Below are 20,949 nucleotides of genomic sequence, written 5' to 3'. Positions count from 1 at the left end.
AGGTGAGTTGATGACAACACATCCTCTTTTCCTAAGTTTACCACTGATCAGATCAATTAAGGCTTGCTTGTTGATATCCCATGGAAGGAGCCTCTACCATCGATTGAAAGAATATTGTGATCAACGTTGTCAACAGCGAACAGAACAGTCACATCTCCTGAATCAATACCCTCAGCCAAAATATATACAGCAGAGCAGCAGTGTCAGCAGCATTCTTTTCAAATCTCAGAACTTCTCTATATGATGAGCAAAATCCCATCTTATGCAAATTATCTACAAGGAACCTTGAACGATACAAATGATGTGTTTCAAAGAAACCTCATAATCACATGAGTTAATAAAATAAAATGGAAAAGTAAATCCACAGTAATATGTCTGATCTGTTATTTAAAATACAAAGCAGAGAGCTTTCGAAGACCTGCACGGTCCTCCCAAGGAGGACCGTGCAGGTCTTCGAAAGCTCTCTGCTTTGTATTTTAAATAACAGATCAGACATATTACTGTGGATTTACTTTTCCAATGATGTGTTTGTAAGGCAAGACCTATCTGTATTGGGGATAGAGCAGTTCGAGGACGTACTGCCCGAATGATTGCCTATCCAACCCCTACAACCTTTTGGCTCTTATCTTTCCCCACAAACAAAATATCCAGTATTGTACGAAGACTGTCTGGAAGATACTTCAAAGCAATATCAAGTTTTAGCGTATCTGTACCTGGATATTGGTCTATAACAGAGGGAACTTCAGCTTTTATATCACTTTTGATAAGTCTAGCAGCAGTTTCGATAATTCTTCTCTTCTGAGATTCCTCATCAGTGTCCCTACCACACATGAAATATGATCGAAGAATGTGAGAACTTGTTTCCCTCATTGTTACAATATCATTTTGGCCTTCTCCTTTTATTATATATATTGAGTCCCCATAGTGCTCTCTCAATTTTTGTTTAAGGTACTGATTGCCATACGGAAAGAAATCTTCACTGCAAAGACATTCTTTCATTTTATCCCTTAGGGCAGACACTGTCAATTGTTCCTCATCATTAACTTCAAGATAAGAGCACATTCTCGAAAAGGCCTGATCTTGGTCTTCATTTTTGGGTCGTCCTGATTTTCTTTGCTTTGTATTTGGCTCCACTTTAAACCTATGGGGAATATCACGCCCGGATCGAAAGTTCCCATCACAGGAGTGGTGATATACACAGTCAGCTGCATGTAAGTCACAACCATAGTACTCAATTCGACCTTTCACCATAACACCCCAGTCATCCGAACGGTCACGACAACACTGCAATATTGTTTTAACAAAATTCTCTGTCTTTACAAAACTGAAATCTGAGGCGTTAAATGTAACTTTAGTTCCACAGAAAAGACAATTGGATTTGTTATCAAATGGTCAAGTGAATGCCCGCGCATTTCTTTTTAGCAATGGTTTACTTTTGTTCTTGTTCAATGAATTTGTAATGTCATGTGGTCTTATGTACCGCTTACGACAATTTGAATGAACTACGCAACCAGCTGTCACAATAATGCTGTCACTTCTTTTAGCACTTGCTTCATTGATTCCACTGGCACCCTTTTCACGAATTCGAACTGCATCATCCTGGCTCTCTATTTCTTTCTTGCAGATTGGGCATGTTTGAGGGTAGACATCAGAGGCACTTATTTTGGGCAAATTTGAGGTTAGAAGTCAGTGACACACATGTTGATACCTGAAAAGAAAGAGTGTAGAATATATAAACAGTGATTTTGATCCTATATCATTAAAATCCAATTATTTCAATACTTACATTGCATTCCTCGACCCTCAAAACCTAGGTATAGGCAACACAATTATTATTCTGAAGTAAATAATAAGAAATTTATTTGGATGTTAATGTATTGGCGGCCAGCTTGGATTCGACAGCTTTCCAATGGTCAGAAATTAGTAGACTTTTATTATGTCATCCTCCACATCAAATAGTACCAGAATCAGTTGAAAAACATTTTCTAGCAATTTTTGGTGTTCAACGGTTTTTTTGTCATATCTGTACTCGACTACACTGGTATGGTGGTTAGCGTCGTGGTACGCCGCTCAGTTGTCGCGAGTTCGTGTCTCCCTAAGGCCTTGAAAAATCACTAGCTCTGTATCATGATCAGTTACTGCTGCAGTGGGAGGTTGAAACCAACATTCTTTGGAAGCTTGAATGGCTCTTGTGTTCTTGTTCCATGTGAATAGGTTTCAGCTACCGAAATAATAAAAATAATAGTTGAAGGGGAAGGCGGTCAGGTACATGTAGGTCGTCATCCAGCAACTGACCATCATAACAACGGCAGTAACCAGCAACCAGAGACTGGAGTTACAGGGGCAAACCAGAAGAAGAAAGGGACAAGAGAAGAGAATAAGGAAATATGGAGATGCTACATCGAAAAGAGGATACATAAGAAGGTCGGTCAACATCTGGAATGAAAGAAAAACACCTCTAAAACAGAACAGAAGCTGGCATTGATGTAGGATTAACTCGCAGGATAACCAAATTCGCATATGACACTAAACTAGGTGTAAATGCAGCAGACCCAGATGCAGTGGAAAGTTTAAGAAATGATCTAATGAAAGTAGGAGAGTGGTGAAAAAATGGCAGATACCTTTTAACGTAGATAAGTGTAAAGTGTTACAAATAGGAACAAACAACCCTCATGCCAGCTACATGCTACTTGGGAATGACATAAATAGTGTAGAACAAGAGGAGGACCTTGGAGTCATTATTACCAAGGACTTAAAATCCACAAAACAGTGCATAAAAGCTGAAAAGAAGTCACAGAAACTAATGGGATACATAAAGCAGCAGTTCAAATACAGAAACAAGGAAACGGTGCTGCAGCTCTACACATTAATAGTTTGACCTCATCTTGAATATGCAGTACAGTTTTGGTCACCAACACTAAGAAAAGACAAATAGATTACAAGGAATACAAGCAAGAGCCACAAAGTTAATTCCATCCATCAGGGAAATAGGTTACCAAAGACGACTAGAGAGCCTGAACATGTATAGCTTAGAAACACGACAATTGCGAGGACAACTAATAGAAACATTCAAAATACTGAAATGCATAACAAAAGTAGACAAGAAATAATGGATGGATTGGAAACTAGAACTGAAGAGATACAACACATCCCATTGTGGGAACTTCTTTTCAAACAAGATATGTGACGCATGGAATAAACTGCCACCAGAAGTTGTAAGCAGCAACAGTGCGGAAGAGTTTAAAAGAAAGCTAGACAAAATCATTACGACACTGTGAATGAACAGAAAAACCTGCTCCTACAAATAAGTAAGCACACAATGTCTCCTCGGATGGACTAACAACTCTTTGAGACATCCTAATCCTTGTAACTCCTTGTAATCCGGTATCACACACCAAGCATGCAACATGGCTCCAGGAAGTCAAGGCAGAAGAAATGGGGAGAATAAAACAAAGATTCACCGAGATCACGGCAGACACAATCATACACCAACTAAATGGATGACCACGGGGAGAACATCCATAGTACAAAAACATAAGAATAAGGGAAATATAGCAAGTAAATATAGGCCTCTCACCTGCCTACCAGTGATGTGGAAGTTACTAACAGGTATCATCAGTGAAAGGCTATATAACTACCTAGAGGATACAAACACCATCCCTCGCCAACAGAAAGGCCGCAGGAGGAAGTGTATGAACACAAAAGACCAGCTCCTGATAGACAAAATGGTAATGAATAACAGTAAGCGAGGGAAAACCAACCTAAGCATGGCATGGATTGACTATAAGAAAACCTTCGACTGATACCACACACATGGGTAATCAAATGCTTGAAAATATATGGGGCAGAGGAAAACACCATCAGCTTCCTCAAAAATACGGTGCGCAACTGGAATACAGAGCTTACAAGTTCTAGGATAAGGGAGGAGAGGTGAACATCAGGAGAAGGATCTTTCAAGGCGACTCACTGTCCCCACCACTCTCCGTAGTAGCCATGATTCTCATGACAAAAGTACTACAGAAGATGGATGCAAGATACCAAATAAAGAAAGGAAGCAACAGAATTAACCATCTGATGTTCATGGATGACATCAAGCTGTATGGTAAGAGCATCAAGGAAATAGATACCCTTATCCAGACTGTACGAATTGTATCTGGGGACATCAGGATGGAGTTTGGAATAGAAAAATATGCCTTGGTTAACATACAAAAAGGCAAAGTAATAAAGATTGAAAGGATGGAGCTACCAGATGGGAATAGCATCAAACACATAGATGAGACAGGGTACAAATACCTGGGAAAAATACAAGGAGAAGATATAAAACACCAAGAGATGAAGGACACAATCAGGAAAAAATACATGCAGAGACTTAGGCGATACTCAAGTCAAAACTCAACACCGGAAATATGATGAAAACCATAAACACATGGGCAGTACCAGTAATCAGATACAGCACAGGAGCAGTAGAGTGGATGAAGGCAGAACTTCACAGCATAGACCAGAAAACTAGGAAACACATGACAATGAACAACTCTACACCCAAGAGCAAATACAGACAGACTCTACTTAACACGAAAGGAAGGAGGGATAGGGCTACTAAGCATAGAGGACTGCGTCAACATCGAGAGCAGAGCACTAGGGCAATATCTGAAAACCAGTGAAGACGAGTGACTAAGGAGTGCATGGAAGAAGGACTGATAAAAGTAGACGAAGACCCAGAAATATTCACAGACAAGAGAATGACAAATAAAACAGAGAAATGGTACAACAAACCAATGCACAAACAGTACATGGGACTGACTAAAGAACTGGCCAGCAAAGAAACAGTAATGACTACACAGGGGAGAACTCAAGAAGGAAACAGAAGGAATACTAACTGTGGCACAAGACTAGGCCCTAAGAACCAGATATGTCCAAAGAACGATAGATGGGAATAACATCTCACCCATATGCAGGAAGTCTAATATGAAAAACGAGACCATGAGCCACATAGCAAGCAAATGTCCAGCACTTGCACAGAGCCAGTACAAAAAGAGGCATGATTCAGTAGCGAAAGCCCTCCATTGGAGCCTGTGCAAGAAACGCCAGCTACCTTGCAGTAATAAATGGTAAGAACACCAACCTGAAGGAGTGATAGAAAATGATCAAGCAAAGATCTTCTGGGACTATGATATCAGAACAGATATATACATGCCAATAGACCAGACGTGACGTTGATTGACAAAATAAAAAAGTACTACTCATCGATGTCACAATACCATGGAACACCAGAGCAGAAGAGAAAGAGAGAGAAAAGATTGATAAGTATCAAAATCTGAAAATAGAAATAAGAAGGATGTGGGATATGCCAGTGGAAATTGTATCCTTACTCATAGGAACACTTAGCACGATCCCAAGATCCCTGAAAAGGAACCTAGAAAAACTAGATCCCGAAGTAGCTCCAGGATTCATGCAGAAGAGTGTGCCTCTAGAAACAGTGCACTATACATATATTCTTATATTATGTTGCTTTTGTAATGCATATCATCCCCTCCTTAACTGCATGAAATGTAAAAATGTTTGCAATATATTCTGGTTCTTTGTTTTGCTTAGAATTTATATGTTCTAATAATGTGTGTTCAGAATTCACAAAAATATAATTTAAAAGTTAAGAATAACATAGAATGTGAAAAGAGAGAGAGATTAGCATTGTCCGTTCGAAGCAGGAAATTGCTGCCATCACTTGAGGCCGCGTAGTTCCAATTTTTTTTTCTTTTTTTGTAAACAATCCTACAACGCTCGTGACTTGTTTCATACTTGTGTCTTTGTCGAGAAACCACGAGAAGATTTCATCATCTTTCATAAGAACGTTCTTGAAGGAGTCTGTCTAAAACGTTTCACATACGTCTGATACCTCTCATTTCATATAAGTAGTTAGAGATGTTTTTGTATTGAAAACTAACTAAAATTATTGGTAAATTAACTCTTATATCTCTCAATTTTTCAAAAGAGAACATGTTGACTCGTAGGTACTTTAAATTTGAAGTGAAAAGTTTGTGACGTCACTCAAGGAAATGACTAAGCTTAATTTCATTCGAGAAAATTCTATAATCATATCTTTTATTTCAAAAAACTTTTATTGCTTTAAATCACGTAATAATAATTGTTATTTATGACTGTATTCCCAATTTCTCTCTATTTATCGTTTTAAAAGAGAATTATAAAGATTTAGCAAAGGAACTTCGGGTCCAAAATGTTTCGAGCCAGTCAGGCAATAATGTCTCGCCCAGTTAACTACCATACAAGAGAGATTTTGCCATTCTGATCTTTGAAACCGTGGCGTAAGGAGATATCTCCCCCCTCACTCTCTCTCTCTCTCTCTCTCTCTCTCTCTCTCTCTCTCTCTCTCTCGTAGGAGAGAATTTATATTTTCACACTAACGTAAATATTTTGTATTTAGTGGTCGGTCACTCATAAATTTTAGATTTGGTATTTCTTAGATTTATTTGATATTGCTTATTACTTAATTGTGGAATCTGAACAGACATTGTATAAGTATGTAATGGCGCCTTTATTGAATACTATGGAGAATTTTTGGAATATGGTAAATCTTTGGAGCTGGCTGCAGCAGGAACATAATTGGTACCAAGGTAATGTGTTATTACAAGTTTTAGGTTGCAACTTAAAAACATATTTATAGTGGTTTGGTGAAACTATTTAATTTTTTACACATTGCAAATTTTTTTTATGTTCTTTTGAAGTGATTTTTTGTGCATTTATTAATTTTTCTTGTTAAAGTGATTTTTTATGCATTTATCAATTTTCTTATTGAAGTTGTGTATATATATATTCTGTGATTAATGCTTTCTTAGTGTTTTTGCAATTTTGGTATTTTCCACTTCTTTGTGTGTTTGCATTTACATTCACAATTTGATTAACTTAATTGTTTTCATTAATTAATCGTTGCATATTTAACTGAATTTAACACTTGTGAATTACTTTGCATTTACTTAGAAATCTTTTCAAGCTTTATTGTTGTTTAGTACTTGTGAATTAATTTCCAAATTTTAGTAATTACCTAACATTTTGAATTTCAATTGGATTAATTAATTTTCTGGATTTTTATGATAAATTAATTTTGATTTAATTTTACGTAATACTTAACTCAAGAATTAATTAAACATTGTGTTGTTTTCAAATAACAGTAAACTTCACTGAAATTGTGAATTTTACTTATAAATTTCCAGTATATTTAATTTCGAACTGTTTTCCTTCAATTTAATTGAAGTGAGTTAGAACCAGGGAAATACTTAGACTTTTAAAATTTGTTGATGGAGTGATGCCCTTTAATTAATTACTTATAAGATCACCCCACACCTGTTTTGATGAACTTAGTCTGAGTTTCTGAGTAATTAGTAAGCTTTTAAGGGATCAGCGTTACCTTTAGAGTATTCAGTCGTATTTTATTATCTGGCTGTTGTGAGGTAACTATTTTATGATTGGTAAGTGTAGTAACCAGATACTTGGCACTTCGTCACTATATAATATATATATATATATATATATATTATATATATAATTATATATAATTATATTATATATAATATCTATATATATATATATATATATATATATTTATATATATATATTATACATTCGAATACGGTGATTGTGATAAAAGACAAATGATAATAATAATAATAATAATAATAATAATAATAATATAATAATATTGAAACAAAATAAAGTGGTGTATCTCTGATGATTTAACTAAGGTTTTCACAAATACGCCGAACAGTCTTCATTGCCATCGAACTCTTAAGGATAGATTGTTCGACACCGTCCAGCCTTTCTCAGAAAACCTACAAAAATCTAACTATTAGATCTGATCTGGAGCACAACCATAGTTAATCTTTGGTATCAGGCACAATTTCCGTGTTTTTCTATTTTCTTTTCCATGGTTTCCGTTCTGATACAGCACCGTCAGACAATTAGTACGGAAGTAGAAAGCATAACTAGTTGCAAGTTGCGGTGTCTTTCAAGTCTCTGTCAAGTTTCTCACCAATAACGTTCTAATTTTTCTTGACTGAGCATGACTAGTCTCTTTCGAGAAAAGAATATGCAGTGAAAAAGCATCTACCACATTCTCAATATCTGGTTCAATCAATAATTCTAACATTACGGCCATTCGTTCTTTGGCTCGTTTCTCATTTGATATTAGATCAAAGGTCAAGTGTCCTACTACCTGGTAGCGATGAACTCTTCTAACAACTTTATTAACGCCGTATACAAATGCACATATATATAGGAGTTCGCCAGTACGCATTTACATTTTCTCACTTCCTTATCTCCAGCTGTGATACTTCTGAGCCAAGTGATGACTGCCTCGGTAATACTGGAGACTTAAATGCTTTCCCAAACTACTTCATTGTAAATTTAATTTGCACGAACATGAAAGCATATTTATACGTTTACGTTTACTTTGTTTAGTTTGTCATATTTCACAACATAATTGTGATTTTAAGTTTACTTTTGTCGTTTGCAATTTCCGAATGTTCTTCATAAGCTATTCATTTGTATTCTAAGCATACGGAAAACACAGACAAAAAGACTTCTATAGCTGTTCTAAATGAGGAAATTTGTTCAGAGCAATGACTACTTCAGGTTTATCTAATCACCCATGAGAGTTTTAAAGGAAGGCCTAAATCTGGAATTACGAATATCAGTCGAACTTTTTAGAGCCTGCATATGGTTTTTAAAAAAAGCTGTCCAGAAACTTAAAAAAAATGGGAAAGATTGTTTTATGAACCAAAGGGCAGAGAATCTTTCCCGCCCTAAAGCCAAAGGGTTCTTTCTTGGGAATTAGCTTTAATGGCGGCTTAAGTCCCTTTCTGATGCATGATTCTTCTTCCAGCATATCTATCTTCACCGTTGCCAATAATATACCTCCACTTAAAAGGTAGGCCCCGCTTCCAACCAGTCTGGATTATTACTGCAAGGATGACAGTATTTTGTAAATGGATAAAGTAAAAATACTGTAGTATGTGTATATACGTATGCAGTTCCCTAGGGGCAACTTGGGCTTATCCAGAGGTGACCCTTGAGAGAGAGAGAGAGAGAGAGAGAGAGAGAGACCACTTTGTACGAAAATGTTAGAAAGGACCCTGGAAACAAAAATGTCATATTGAAAACGGTAGAAAAACGGAGAGTAAAAGAACAAGAAGAAACAAAAAAGAAACAGATAAGAAGAAATGGCAGAGAGAGAGAGAGAGAGAGAGAGAGAGAGAGAGAGAGAGAGAGAACTGAGACTTAAAGTCAGTCTTGAATGGAAAGGTGTGACCATTGATGGTCCTCTCTATAAGGGAATGATAATTAAACTATTTCCTTAAACATTTTCCCCTTATATAAAACTGTTATTGAAATGTTACTGGTCTCTCTTCAAGTATTGGTTCCAATGCGTTTCTGTTTATTTGGAGACGCTCTTTGAAATTAAAATATGTAGGTCACCATCGAAAAAAACACTTTTTAATTTTTTTTACAACACAAGTTGTAAAAGACTCGACATAAAATGTATATATATAAAATTATAAGAAAAGTTTCTAATCCATTCGTGGTTTTTTAACAGCTGAAAAGGAACGAAGCTGACAGATAATATCTAAGGATAAATCCTAACTGGGGTCGAGACTTTCCCGCCTTTTTTCTTTTGTTCTTGTCATTTTTCAGATGTGCCAACAGCTATCAATACAGATGGACCTCCGACTCGCTTCTCCCGCCAGGTGTGAATTACGCTCAGTGATTCGTTTTTTGCGTGCAAAAAACACTGCACTGGTGAACATTCATTCCCAACTGTGTGAAGTCTACGGAGAAAAGTGTATGATTGTACAACACGTGCGCCGATGGTGCAGAGAATTTAAAGACAGACGTACAGACGTCCATAAAGCATTTCAGAACCGGAGAGGAGCTGAAAGAAGAGGTTTTAAGCTACCTTCGCGGAGTGGCAGGAGAGTTCTACGATTCAGGCATAAAGAAGATGGTACACCGCATGCAAAAATGCATTGATCTCAACGGCGATTAGGTCGAAAAATAGGAAAAAGTCTAAGCTTTCCAAAAATGTATTATTCAATGCCAATAATCATGTTTTTCATTGTGAAAAATCTTTGGGAACCTTCTTTTATGGACAACCCTCGTAATAATTCCATGTAGGTCTGCTCCTCCAGGTAATCGAACCAGTCACCAGGGTAAAGTTTCAATTCATTAAATAAACAATTGTGAGATCATTCATTTCATTTCTTCAACAATAGTTCAATTCAGGCTCTCCTTTTTCGCTGGGGGTTTCCAGTTTCAGCTACACGAACGCAGTCTATAGCGTCATCACTGAGCGGAGCGGCCTTGTCCTCATTCTACCAGGTTTTGGCTAACTGAAGTGACTCTGAACTTCTATGGGCAACACAGATGCCGGAGACAGAACGGAACCTGAGCCGCCGGTTGTAACGTCTATGGGGCCCTTAAGAATCCGTGTATATTAGAAAGGTATCGTTTGCATTTCCCACCCTCTAATATAGCATTTATCTCTGCAATGAATATCGAGCACATTTTTGGAATTTTTTCCCTTATTTTTATATTTTTTGTTAATACAGCATAGCCTACACCCTCCTTCGACTTGGAACCATTTGTATAAATACTAATATCCCGTTTATGTTTTTCCTGGTGTGACAGAAATTAACTCATTAATTGTGCATCTGTTACCTTCTTATTAAATGATTTATCACAGATTTTTATTTTAGCATGTCTCCATGGAGGTATTTTAGGAGCGGTTATTTTTGATATGCTAATTGTTCCTAATTTTAGATTTTCTATATCAGGCTCGGAGGAAATCAGATGGATTGCACGAATCTGGGCTATAACCTTCAGAGAGGTCAAGGATGCTGGCGCATCCTTCATTTCCCGTTCCTGGATAGCTAAATACATCAAAAGAGATAAATCCTTTGTTAAAAGAAACTGGAACAAAAATCCATATGACTGTCATTGCGAGAAGAGTGAGAATCTTGGAAGGCCTGAAGTCCTTTCTCAGGAGTCAAAAGACATCATAGCTGAGGCATTGGGTAGACCAACAGTCTTTACGTAAATTGGCGCTTGAACTAGAAACAAAAGGGGAATGAAGAGAAGTTATAATGCTGTATAATGTGAATTGAAAAAATCTGGTGTCAAGCCATTTCATGTTATCAGCAAGCCCAACATCACTCAGCAACAGAGAGAAGACCATGCATGGTTTTGTGGTTCATACCTTAAAGATTGGGATGAAGCCGACTTTCTCCATGTTGCCGCATCAAATGAATTCTTCATTTACACAGTCAGGAAGCCAAATCATAAAAATAACATCATTTGGGCTGCAAAGTTGGATGATATCAGTGATGACATGCGCTATCGCCAAGTTGTGAAATTTCCTGAATGTTTGGGAATTTTTCTCTGTTTCACAGCCAAACGGTTGATGTGGATCATCAAAGAAAAAAGACAGTCAAGGAATGGTGAATACTTCAGAGAAACTGTGCTTACTGTTTCCTTTCCTCAAAGATCCTGAAAATTTGTTATCTGTTGAAGTAGTTACAGTTTTGTATGATAAGACACCATGTTTCAAGGCTCTTCAGACAAAGGAGCTGCTTCGAAACAGTGAATTTCCAGGTAGATCCCCTGACCTTACAATGTGTGTGAAAACATTGGTAGTATCTTAAAGGATCGTGATGAAGCATGTACAGTGAACTATGATGAAGCCTCGACGACCTGCGACGAGAGGTGACCGAAGTGCTCAGGGAAATGGAGCTTGGGTCTCAGCTTTTTTGTGATTTGCTGAAATCATACCCCTCAAGAATGCAGGCTGTGGTACAGGCAGGGGGAAGCCACACAATATATCAAATACTCAGAGAGAAGCTTAAATAAATACCTGTTCTGAATTACTTTTGTTTTTGTCCAAAATAAAATTCAAATTTGTAGATTATGCTGTAGAGGGGGGGCGGGGGCGTCCCTCTAATTTCGAAACACTCAGTATTTAGTGACCATTTCCTTTCTTTATATATATAATACATACATACATAATTATATATATATGTATATATATATATATATATATATATATATATATATATATATATATATATATATATATATATATATATATAAATTAAAACCAGGGTTTGAATGAAGAGCATCTTTATTTGCGACTAGTTTCGGAGATTTTCTTTCCTCCGTCATCGGGCAATCTATAATGAAATAGTAGTTACACTTATAATCAATGAAGTATTATAAGTTACATTAAAACAAAGCAAAATAAAATATAATTACACAATTACTGTAAGTTACATTAAAATTACCAAAGCAAAATAAAATAAAATTACACAATTACGAGACATAATAACCTAAACCCGCAGCAACATCATAATATAGAGAAATACTCAATGTTTGTTGTCAAAGAGAGCAGAAAAAGTCTAAAAACACAGCAATTCAACAGACCTTTCATTATTACAAAGATAGGGTTTATCTCTTAGGGTATAAGATACTCAGCCTCTCCGAGCTCCATTTCGTTGGTTCTGCAAGTAAGGACTGAAAAGGAATCTAAATTTATAGGATGGTAATATTCTTCAGAGTGATGACGAATAGGACTAATGGCCTATTTGTCCTGACGGATCTTCCGGGTGGTTCGAAGATGCGAACCCTGAACTGCCGCTTAGATTTTCCAATGTACATTGCACTACAGCAATGACACTTATATTTGTACACAATAGATGTGGTATCACATCCCTGAACCCGAAGAATTTTTGTAATGTAGAATTTGGCTTAAATACCACTCAAATGTTTATTTGCGGGTAGAATCCATGCAAAATTTTGGTTAACCTTTTCCAAGAAACGCGACGGGAAAATACATAACTGCTCTGTTGACAGTGACAGGTTTGGGAAGTAATAATTTTTGAAAGCTCCTTTGCTATATACGTATTCGTAAAACTTTTGCTAAAGCCATTGAAAAATAAGCACTGCTTTATGAAATTAAACTCCAGGTCCATATTAACATAATTTGAACATATATTAAAAGCTCTCGATACTAAGGTCGCAATCTAAGCGGCAGTTCAGGGTTCGCATCTTCGAACATCTCGGAAGATCTGTTAGGACAAATAGGCCTTAAGCAAACCAACATTTATTGCTATTCGTCAACAGTGAAGAATATGACCATCCTTATATATATATATATATATATATATATATATATATATATATATATATATATATATATATATATATACACATATTTATAGTGACCATTTCCTTTCTATACACACACATATATACATAATATAGTGTGTGTGTTTTGCAATGCAATTTGTATTCATATATTTATTTTCCACGTGTAATAACATCAAAAGTTTGCCAACTCTTTCAGTACACTATTCAGGAAATACAACATATGGATTAGCGGTCACCAGTAAGAACTGCGTAAATTTTCGGAGATAAAATTGATTCAACCACAACAGGATCAACATAACAATTTAATTTGCTGGATAGATGGTAGAGCAGCAGAATGTAAATAATGTGCCTATGAATAAAGAACACTAAGTACAAAATCATTTTTCCGACGACAAAACGTCGCCTTGTGCCTACTTCAATCATTTTTGTCAGGACGTAACAAAACCTCCTTCCAGTTCAGATGAAATTATGTTAAATCAACGAGTGTCTCCATCATCCCCCTTATTGTTTCCCGTTTCTGTATCCATGGCTATCAATAAAGCACCGTACAAAAGGAATAGTCATAATCTGGAGAAAGTTTGGAGACCACCAATCACAGACAGCCACAAATCAGAATTCGTACGTAAATAAAAAATGAAGATTGACGACAGTGTTCACAGAAATATCAAATCGTAACCGGTTCCGAGCATAGTATTTTTAAAAAAGGACCAATCTTATCACTTTCAACTTTCAGATAACCTTTCATAATATCACTAAGAAAAATACATCAATTGTGAATGTATTATGTTTACAAATATAAAATAAATTATAACCGGGTTATGCACTAGGCATGTACAACATGGATTTCATGAATATTTACGTATATATACACGTGAATATATTACATCTATATCAACATTTAAGAATAACTTACACAGCTAACGACAATATTAGGTTAATTCATATACCTTTATGGTTCTTGTACAGACACCTATCATTTGCACGAATGTATTTAGGGCAAAGTCCTGTCACTGACAGCACAGTTGGTGCAGCAGACATGTCACGAAAACGAAAATGTTGCTCAGGAAAGGGAAACAGTATTTAGTATATATAGTGCAGTTTATCCTGATATCAGCGTGTTGCGGATTAACGGAAAGAGAAATAGTCAATCTCAGGTCAGTAGAGGTTAGAAGGTGAGACGAAGCTTCATGGTGGCACTGGCTAAACCTGCTCTAGCTATGCCATTGCTTACTACTATATACCTACTAGTAGTACTAGCATGTAACCTACCTACCTAGTAGTAGGTAGCCTATGTGTTAGTATAAGCCTGTTCCTCGTTGTTGTTTTAGATTAAGCTGGCCTTATGCCAGCACGGGTTCTTGCTCATAGAGCAGCCCTTAACCCCTGTTCCAAGTTACCAAGTCCTCCTAACTAAGGAATCATTTCATTTTTAAATGTGAACTACGCATTAACATCAGAGCCAGGAGCTAAATTTGAACCATGGCCTACCTATAACAACATTTTCTAATATTTATCGCATGTCTACCGAATATTTTTTTTTGTTTCTCGCTGCAGAGCCAATTTTAACGGAGGGTCACGAGGTCTTGCGTAGGCTGCCACTTAACTTACCTAGACTACCTATAGGCTAGGTAGTAGGCGTTTCTTAGGAAATACTGGTAAAACTGATGACTACTAACACAGCCTGGTTCCCGCCAGTCGGTGACTGTAATATTTACTGTTTTTGGCTTATGTTTTTGTTCATGTTTATGCTTTTTGTGTATGATATTTACAATTTTGTCTATACTGTATACCTAGCTTTATGTCCATCACAAGGGCTGGTACTGTGGCACCGATTTTGCCCGTAAAATTATTGATAGTTATGAAACCAGAGGGGTGCAGTTTTATTGAAACATGACCCAACCAGATCTACCTTTACCTAACCTTACCTAGGTCACCATGTCCTTACCTAGCCAGGGGAGCAAAGTCATGATCTGTCTAAATAGTGGAGCCAATACTAGGGGGAAATACCGCAGTGGATCCATCATCATCGGGTGGATCAGCGTTATTCACTCGATATGTAATTGGTGAAACAAGAATACAATTACAGTAGGGCCTCAGGATACGAAATTAATCCGTTCTGAAGCGGCCTTCGTAACCTGATTTTTTCGCATCTTGAACTACGTTTGTTCCGATACGTAATACAAACCATCGGTCCTTTACAATAGAAAGGTAACTAGCGGCAGCTGGAACGGTCGTAAGCTTCGAACAAGGGAGTTGTTCCGACACGGCATACAAACCTTCGATCCTTTTACAATAGGAAGGTACTAGCGGCAGCTGGATAGGTCGTAAGCTTTCGAACAAGGGGTTCGGTAGTTAACTGCTTGTCCGACAGGCGCGCGCTGCGCGACTGGGAGGTAAACAAATCACTTGTTCCGATACGTAATACAAACCATCGGTCCTTTAACAATAGGAAGAAGTAGCTAGCGGCAGCTGAACGGTCGTAAGCTTCGAACAAGGGGAGAACGGTAGTTAACTGCTTGTCCGACAGTCGCGCGCCGCGCGACTGGGAGGTAAACAAATCACTTTTGCTTTCGGCCGCGGGTGTGAAGGACATGGTTGTGTCATCGCTCTCTGTCCCACGCTTCATCGTCGTTATGCTTTGTGTTTATATTGTGTTTCTACTAATGGTGTTTGTTTACTTGAAAATGAACCTGTACGTACACTGTTTTCATTTTCATAAACTTAACTATGAACCAAACATGGAGTTATCGCCGTAGATTGCGGCGAGTGTTTTCTACTAATGGTTTGTTGACTTGAAATGAAACTGTAAGTACACTGTTTTCATTTTCATTACTTAATTATGAACCAACATGGAGTTATCGCCGTAGATGCGGCGATTTCCTCTCTTTTCATGAATTGAACCCTTGAATTATGCCTCGGTGCCGAGGGCGGGCGCGCTCGCACCGAGTCATGTATTTTGGGCGAAAGAGTGTAATTGAAAAATGTAAGTACTCTTTTCATTATATGTTTTGCCCTGTGCGTTCGTTACCGAGAGTGTGTTTGCGCTCGGCACGAGCCTTTTAATTTTGTATAATAGAATGCAATGAAAGTGGATTCGCATTGCAATAGTCTTTTCATTTTCATTTATTTATTTGCATGAAATTTAATTTGGATCAATTTTCGTTCTTACCCGGGAATTGATCCTTACGATTTTTTTATGTGAAAATGAAATCGCAAGTGCAGTATTCTGTTTCATTTTCATATATATTTGTTCCGATACGTAATACAAACCATCGGTCCTTTAACAATAGGAAGTAGCTAGCGGCAGCTGGAACGGTCGTAAGCTTCGAACAAGGGGGCAGAAACGGTAGTTAACTGCTTGTCCGATCGTCGCGCGCCGCGCGACTGCTTTGGGAGGTAAACAAACCACTTTTGCTTTCGGCCGTGTGTGGGAAGGACGTGTTCGCCATCGCTCTGCCCGCTTGTCGTTTGCTTCAATTCTTGAGTATTTGGGTTTCTATTTCTGTGTATCAGGAGTGATAGTAAGTACTTTTTTCTCTATTTCAATGATTACATGAGTGAATCAGAGGAAATTGAAATTTCACCGCGCCCTGCCCTCCAGTCGCCCGTAGAGTGTGTCCCGGGCTGGAGGGACGTAAATGTGGGGGGTTCAGGTCCTTTGTGGAGGTGGACCCCCACGAGGTTTGTTCTCGTTGTCGAGGGCGAGAGTGCTCTCGTAACGAGCCATGTATGGTTTGTATGGATTGGTCCGAGGCGCAGTGGGTGCTGTACGAGGGCAGGAAGAGAACTTAGGCCGGCCAAGAAGTCATCGGAAAGTCCAGTGACTCCTTTGGTGACGGACACTTCGTCCTCTTTCCTGCCTCCCGGCCAGCCCCCACGCTTTGCGCCTTCCCCTGCGGGGGGGGTAGCGGAGTCCGTCTCCTCTCTCGATCCGTCGAGTGTGGAGGAGGGCGCCCGTACCCGACGTACAGTTGTATTCGGGTCTTCTGTCCGCTCTGGGGGGGAATTTCGCCCCCCAGGCGCGGGGAAGCCCCTCCTATTAACCCGACTCTTGCTTCCGCAGGTGTGCCAGCAGCGAAGGCGACTTGGGACAGGTGTGGGAGTCGCTGGGACTGCAGGGAGTGCCCAGCATCCAAGGGTTTGTGCTTGCAGCGGTTGGCGGGTCGGCCGTGGTCACTCATGGTGCGGTGACCACCACTACGACCACATTAACTACCCCTGCGTATGAGATGCCACCACATCGTGGATATACGCCTCACATAATGTCGGTGACACCACGGTGGCAGTACAAAACCATTGCCGCGTTCCAAAGAGGACGATGCCACCACCACCTGGATTTTTTGTCCTTTGCCGACCCCGGACTTCCGCTGCCCCAAGAGTACCCCCCTGGACCTGCCGCAGTGCCACGGATGTCGGTGACTGTCGACAGGACGCCTGGCTCCCTTCCCTTAGTACCTGCCGTGCCTGCCGTACCTGTGGCCGCTCCAGCGACTCTTTCCTTTTCAGGTACACATTCAATTTCAGATGTTCCTGCTGTTCCTGCTGTTCCCGGACCTGCCTTCCTGCCGTTCCCGCTGCTGGTGTTGCTGTAACAGTCTCAGGTCCTTCCGGACAGGTGCAGTCGGGCCCTGTTGCTTCGGCAACTCCCTGCCCCGGCTCCCTGTGGATGGAAGACCTGACGTCTGTCCTGCGGAGCTGCGAAGAAGAAGAGGAAGAGGAAGAAGGTGTCGTCGTCGTCTTCATCGTCTTCTTCGTCGTCTGCTGCCTCTCCCCTTTCCCCTTCGACTTCTAAGGCCAAAACAGCCGACCGAAGAAGAAGGTTGCCTCCTCCCCCCCTAAGAAGACTCTTCGGGATCTTCTAAGGGCCCGCCGCTCGCTCAGGCGAGCTGGGGAGCTCTTCTGCTGGTCCTCCTGTTCCTTCGGGTGCGGGGCCCGTCGCTTCTTCTGCAAAGAAGAAGTCGACGGGGACCAGAGGTGCATCAGCTTCGGCTGGTGCGTCCTCACCTGGTGCTAGTGGTTCTGCCGCTAAGCCAGGTTCCGTCTCGGCTGCTTCTCGTTCGCGGAAGAAGCACCGAGTGGACGCTCTTCTAAAGAGGACCGTCCAGCCAAAGTTTCGACGGCCGAGCTCGCTCGCCGTCAAAAGAAACAGCGGCGGATTGGAGCAAGACTGGCGAGAGTCGTGCACACGACTCTCGCCAGGCCACTGGACGCTCTCGCAGCGACCAGCCGGCTGCTCGGGCTGACGTGACGGTCACTGACCGGCCACGGGTTGAGGCGAGGAAGGAGTCCCCACGGCCGCCGGTACCAGCCACGGCTAGTACCAGCGGTTTGACGCGCCGAGAGGACGCTGGCCGGTCTCGACGCGAAAGGGAGCCTAGCAGGTCACCCGTCCGCCGCTCCCGATGGGACCGGGCGGAGACGGTGACCAGCGGCAGCTCGCCTGACGCTAGAGAGCGGTCCTCGACGTTCTCAGCCGAGCCAATCGCCCCACCCGGCGAGCGGCGACGCTAGGCCTGCTGCTAGACCGTCACCGCGGTTGACGATCGGCAGCAGCCCTCTACGCACGCTGGTCCTGCCAGCGAGCGCGGGGGGTGGGGGGGGAGCGTCAGGTCTGCCTCTCCTATACCTTCAACCTCCTCGGGCTATACCGGGAGGAGAGCGAGGTACCAAAGGAGCGATCACGAGAGGTGCGCCGCTCGTGACCCAGCTATGACGCCGTACGGCTCAGGCACGGTCTTAGGACCGACCAGGAACGGTACGCGCAAGTAGTTGGAGGCGACCGTCAGGGGTCTGTCGCTGTTCCTTCCTTCTGAAGGAGGAGTATCGAGGGATATGCTCTTGTTGGAGGGACTGGACGGTCCTACTCCACAGGACGCTGTGACGCCCGAGATACAGAGGAACTTCGCGGAAGTCATTAAGCTGATGCTGTCTGCATAATGGCCTCGCGGAAGGATCGCCGCTACCACCATCAGAGCCCACGTCCCGGCTCGGAGTCATTTTGGGGTGGGGTCCCAAGAGGGAGCCCAAAATGATGATGGGGTTGCCACGATCAGAGCTTGCGGACTCAGTCCTGGATCAGGTGGAGAATCTCGTCTCAGGACGGGAGGACTCGCTTAAATCCGGACGGTCCTCTAAGCTGCTTCCTCCTCCTCTACAGCGGCAGAGGCGTTTCTACGTGCCATCAGAGCCCGATACTGCCGAAACAGGTTAACCCGGAGTTAGCGAGGCTGACTCCAGGTGTGTCCCTGCAGCAGCTCCTGTCGGAGAACTATGGTTCTCGCAGCAGGAGGCACTTGCCCTGAATCTACCGCTATGGCAGCATTCCAGGCAGTTTCCTGGTTGGATTTGTGGTCCCTCACAATATCCAAGGTGGCGGCCGGCTCCGGGAGTTCTGCTCTCGAAGACGACGCTTCCTTCAGGAGACTGTGCCAGTCTGGAGGAAGAGCAATCTCTTACCTCGCCCATCAGACTGCTAACCTGTGGCCAACTTGGTTCTTCGGCGTAGGGGACGCAGTCCTTACCCGAGTGACCAAGGGGGCTGGGCGTGAGGCGGCAACTCGGGCTAAGAAATGGACCTCTTAGGAGTTCCCCAGCTCTCTTTCCTGGAGAGGATGGTGGACGCTGCGGTGGAACGGCGGCGCATGACGAGAGTGACCGCTTAGTCCACCAGGCAGTCTCGAAGGTTCTGGGCAACCTCGAGTAACTGCGGCCAAACCAAAGAGCTTGGCTAGCGCTTCCACGGCGGCGAAGACGGTTGCACCGTCCAAACCCTGAAAACGTGCGAAGACTCCAGCTGTTTCAACTTCTGCGAGAGGAGGACCGCAATCAGCCAGCCCTCCTCCCAGCCCTCCTTTCCCCGAGGAAGTGCTGGAAAGAAGTCGAAACGAGGAGGGAAACGCTAGGGACGGCGTTCCCCCTCACCTGCTGCCGGAAGTGGGGGGGTGCCCTGGCGAGACCATTGGGCGACTTGGCAGCGCTACGGCGCCGAGAACTGGATAGTAGACGTCCTTCGGGAGGGATATCTCTACCCTTCGAGTCTCGGCCCCCCTCATCTCCAAAAACCGGTCCATCTACAGACCTATGTCCGGGGATCAGCAAAGGACAACGCTCTTCGACAGGAGATCAAGACCATGCTGGCGAAACGAGCTGGTAGAAATCGTGGAGGACCAGTCACCAGGCTTTTACAGCCGCCCTCTTCCTAGTGGAGAAGGCCATTCAGGGGGGTGGGGGGCTGGCGCCCGGTGATAGACCTCTCTCCCCTGAACCGCTTCGTTCGCACGACGCGGTTCACGATGGAGTCGGCTACGCCTCAGTGCTCGACCTCGATCAGGGGAACGATTTCATGCTTTCGGTGGACCTGAAGACGCGTATTTTCAAATACCCATCCATCAGTCCTCCAGAAAGTACCTCCGCTTCATCTTCGACGGGACGGTGTACCAATTCAGGGCACTTTGTTTCGGTCTCTCAACCGCCCCACAGGTGTTCACGCGAGTGTTCACTCTGGTGTCGGCTTGGGCCCATTCGAATGGGATACGTCTTCTGAGGTATCTCGACGATTGGCTAGTCCTGGCGAGCTCCCGCTCGCAGTTGCTACAGGACAGAGATCGACTCCTCAAGTTTTGTCGCGATCTGGGGATCGTGATAAACTACGAGAAGTCCGATCTCGAACCCAAGCAGAAGATGAAGTACCTGGGTATGTCTGATAGATACGGTAGCAGGGCAAGTCTCCCGCAGACTTGC

The 20,949-nt window shown here is 41.9% G+C and overlaps 1 protein-coding gene and 1 long non-coding RNA gene across 3 annotated transcripts in view; one reads left to right on the top strand and one right to left on the bottom strand.

Moving 5' to 3' along the window:
• Positions 1–967: 967 nt before the first annotated feature.
• The window catches only part of LOC135220769 (uncharacterized), a 116,399-nt gene continuing 96,417 nt past the window's right edge, over positions 968–20,949 (bottom strand). Inside the window, exon 3 of the long non-coding RNA XR_010315795.1 lies at positions 968–1,708. This is a non-coding gene — a long non-coding RNA (uncharacterized LOC135220769). The remainder of the gene's footprint in view (positions 1,709–20,949) is intronic.
• The window catches only part of LOC135220768 (ER degradation-enhancing alpha-mannosidase-like protein 2), a 104,164-nt gene continuing 97,419 nt past the window's right edge, over positions 14,205–20,949 (top strand). Inside the window, exons 1-2 of one of the 2 annotated variants that reach the window (XM_064258224.1) lie at positions 14,226–14,363; positions 14,764–14,864. Coding sequence is in view for 1 of the 2 variants with exons in the window: in XM_064258223.1 (XP_064114293.1) it covers positions 14,263–14,363 (101 nt within the window). In the remaining variant the exon portion in view is untranslated. Of the gene's footprint in view, positions 14,364–14,763; positions 14,865–20,949 lie in introns of both variants that reach the window. The other variant, XM_064258223.1, reaches the window with a different exon arrangement.

Source organism: Macrobrachium nipponense, chromosome 2 (genome assembly GCF_015104395.2).
Source record: "Macrobrachium nipponense isolate FS-2020 chromosome 2, ASM1510439v2, whole genome shotgun sequence".
Lineage (NCBI taxonomy): Eukaryota > Metazoa > Arthropoda > Malacostraca > Decapoda > Palaemonidae > Macrobrachium > Macrobrachium nipponense.
This window is presented reverse-complemented; position numbering and strand designations above follow the sequence as displayed.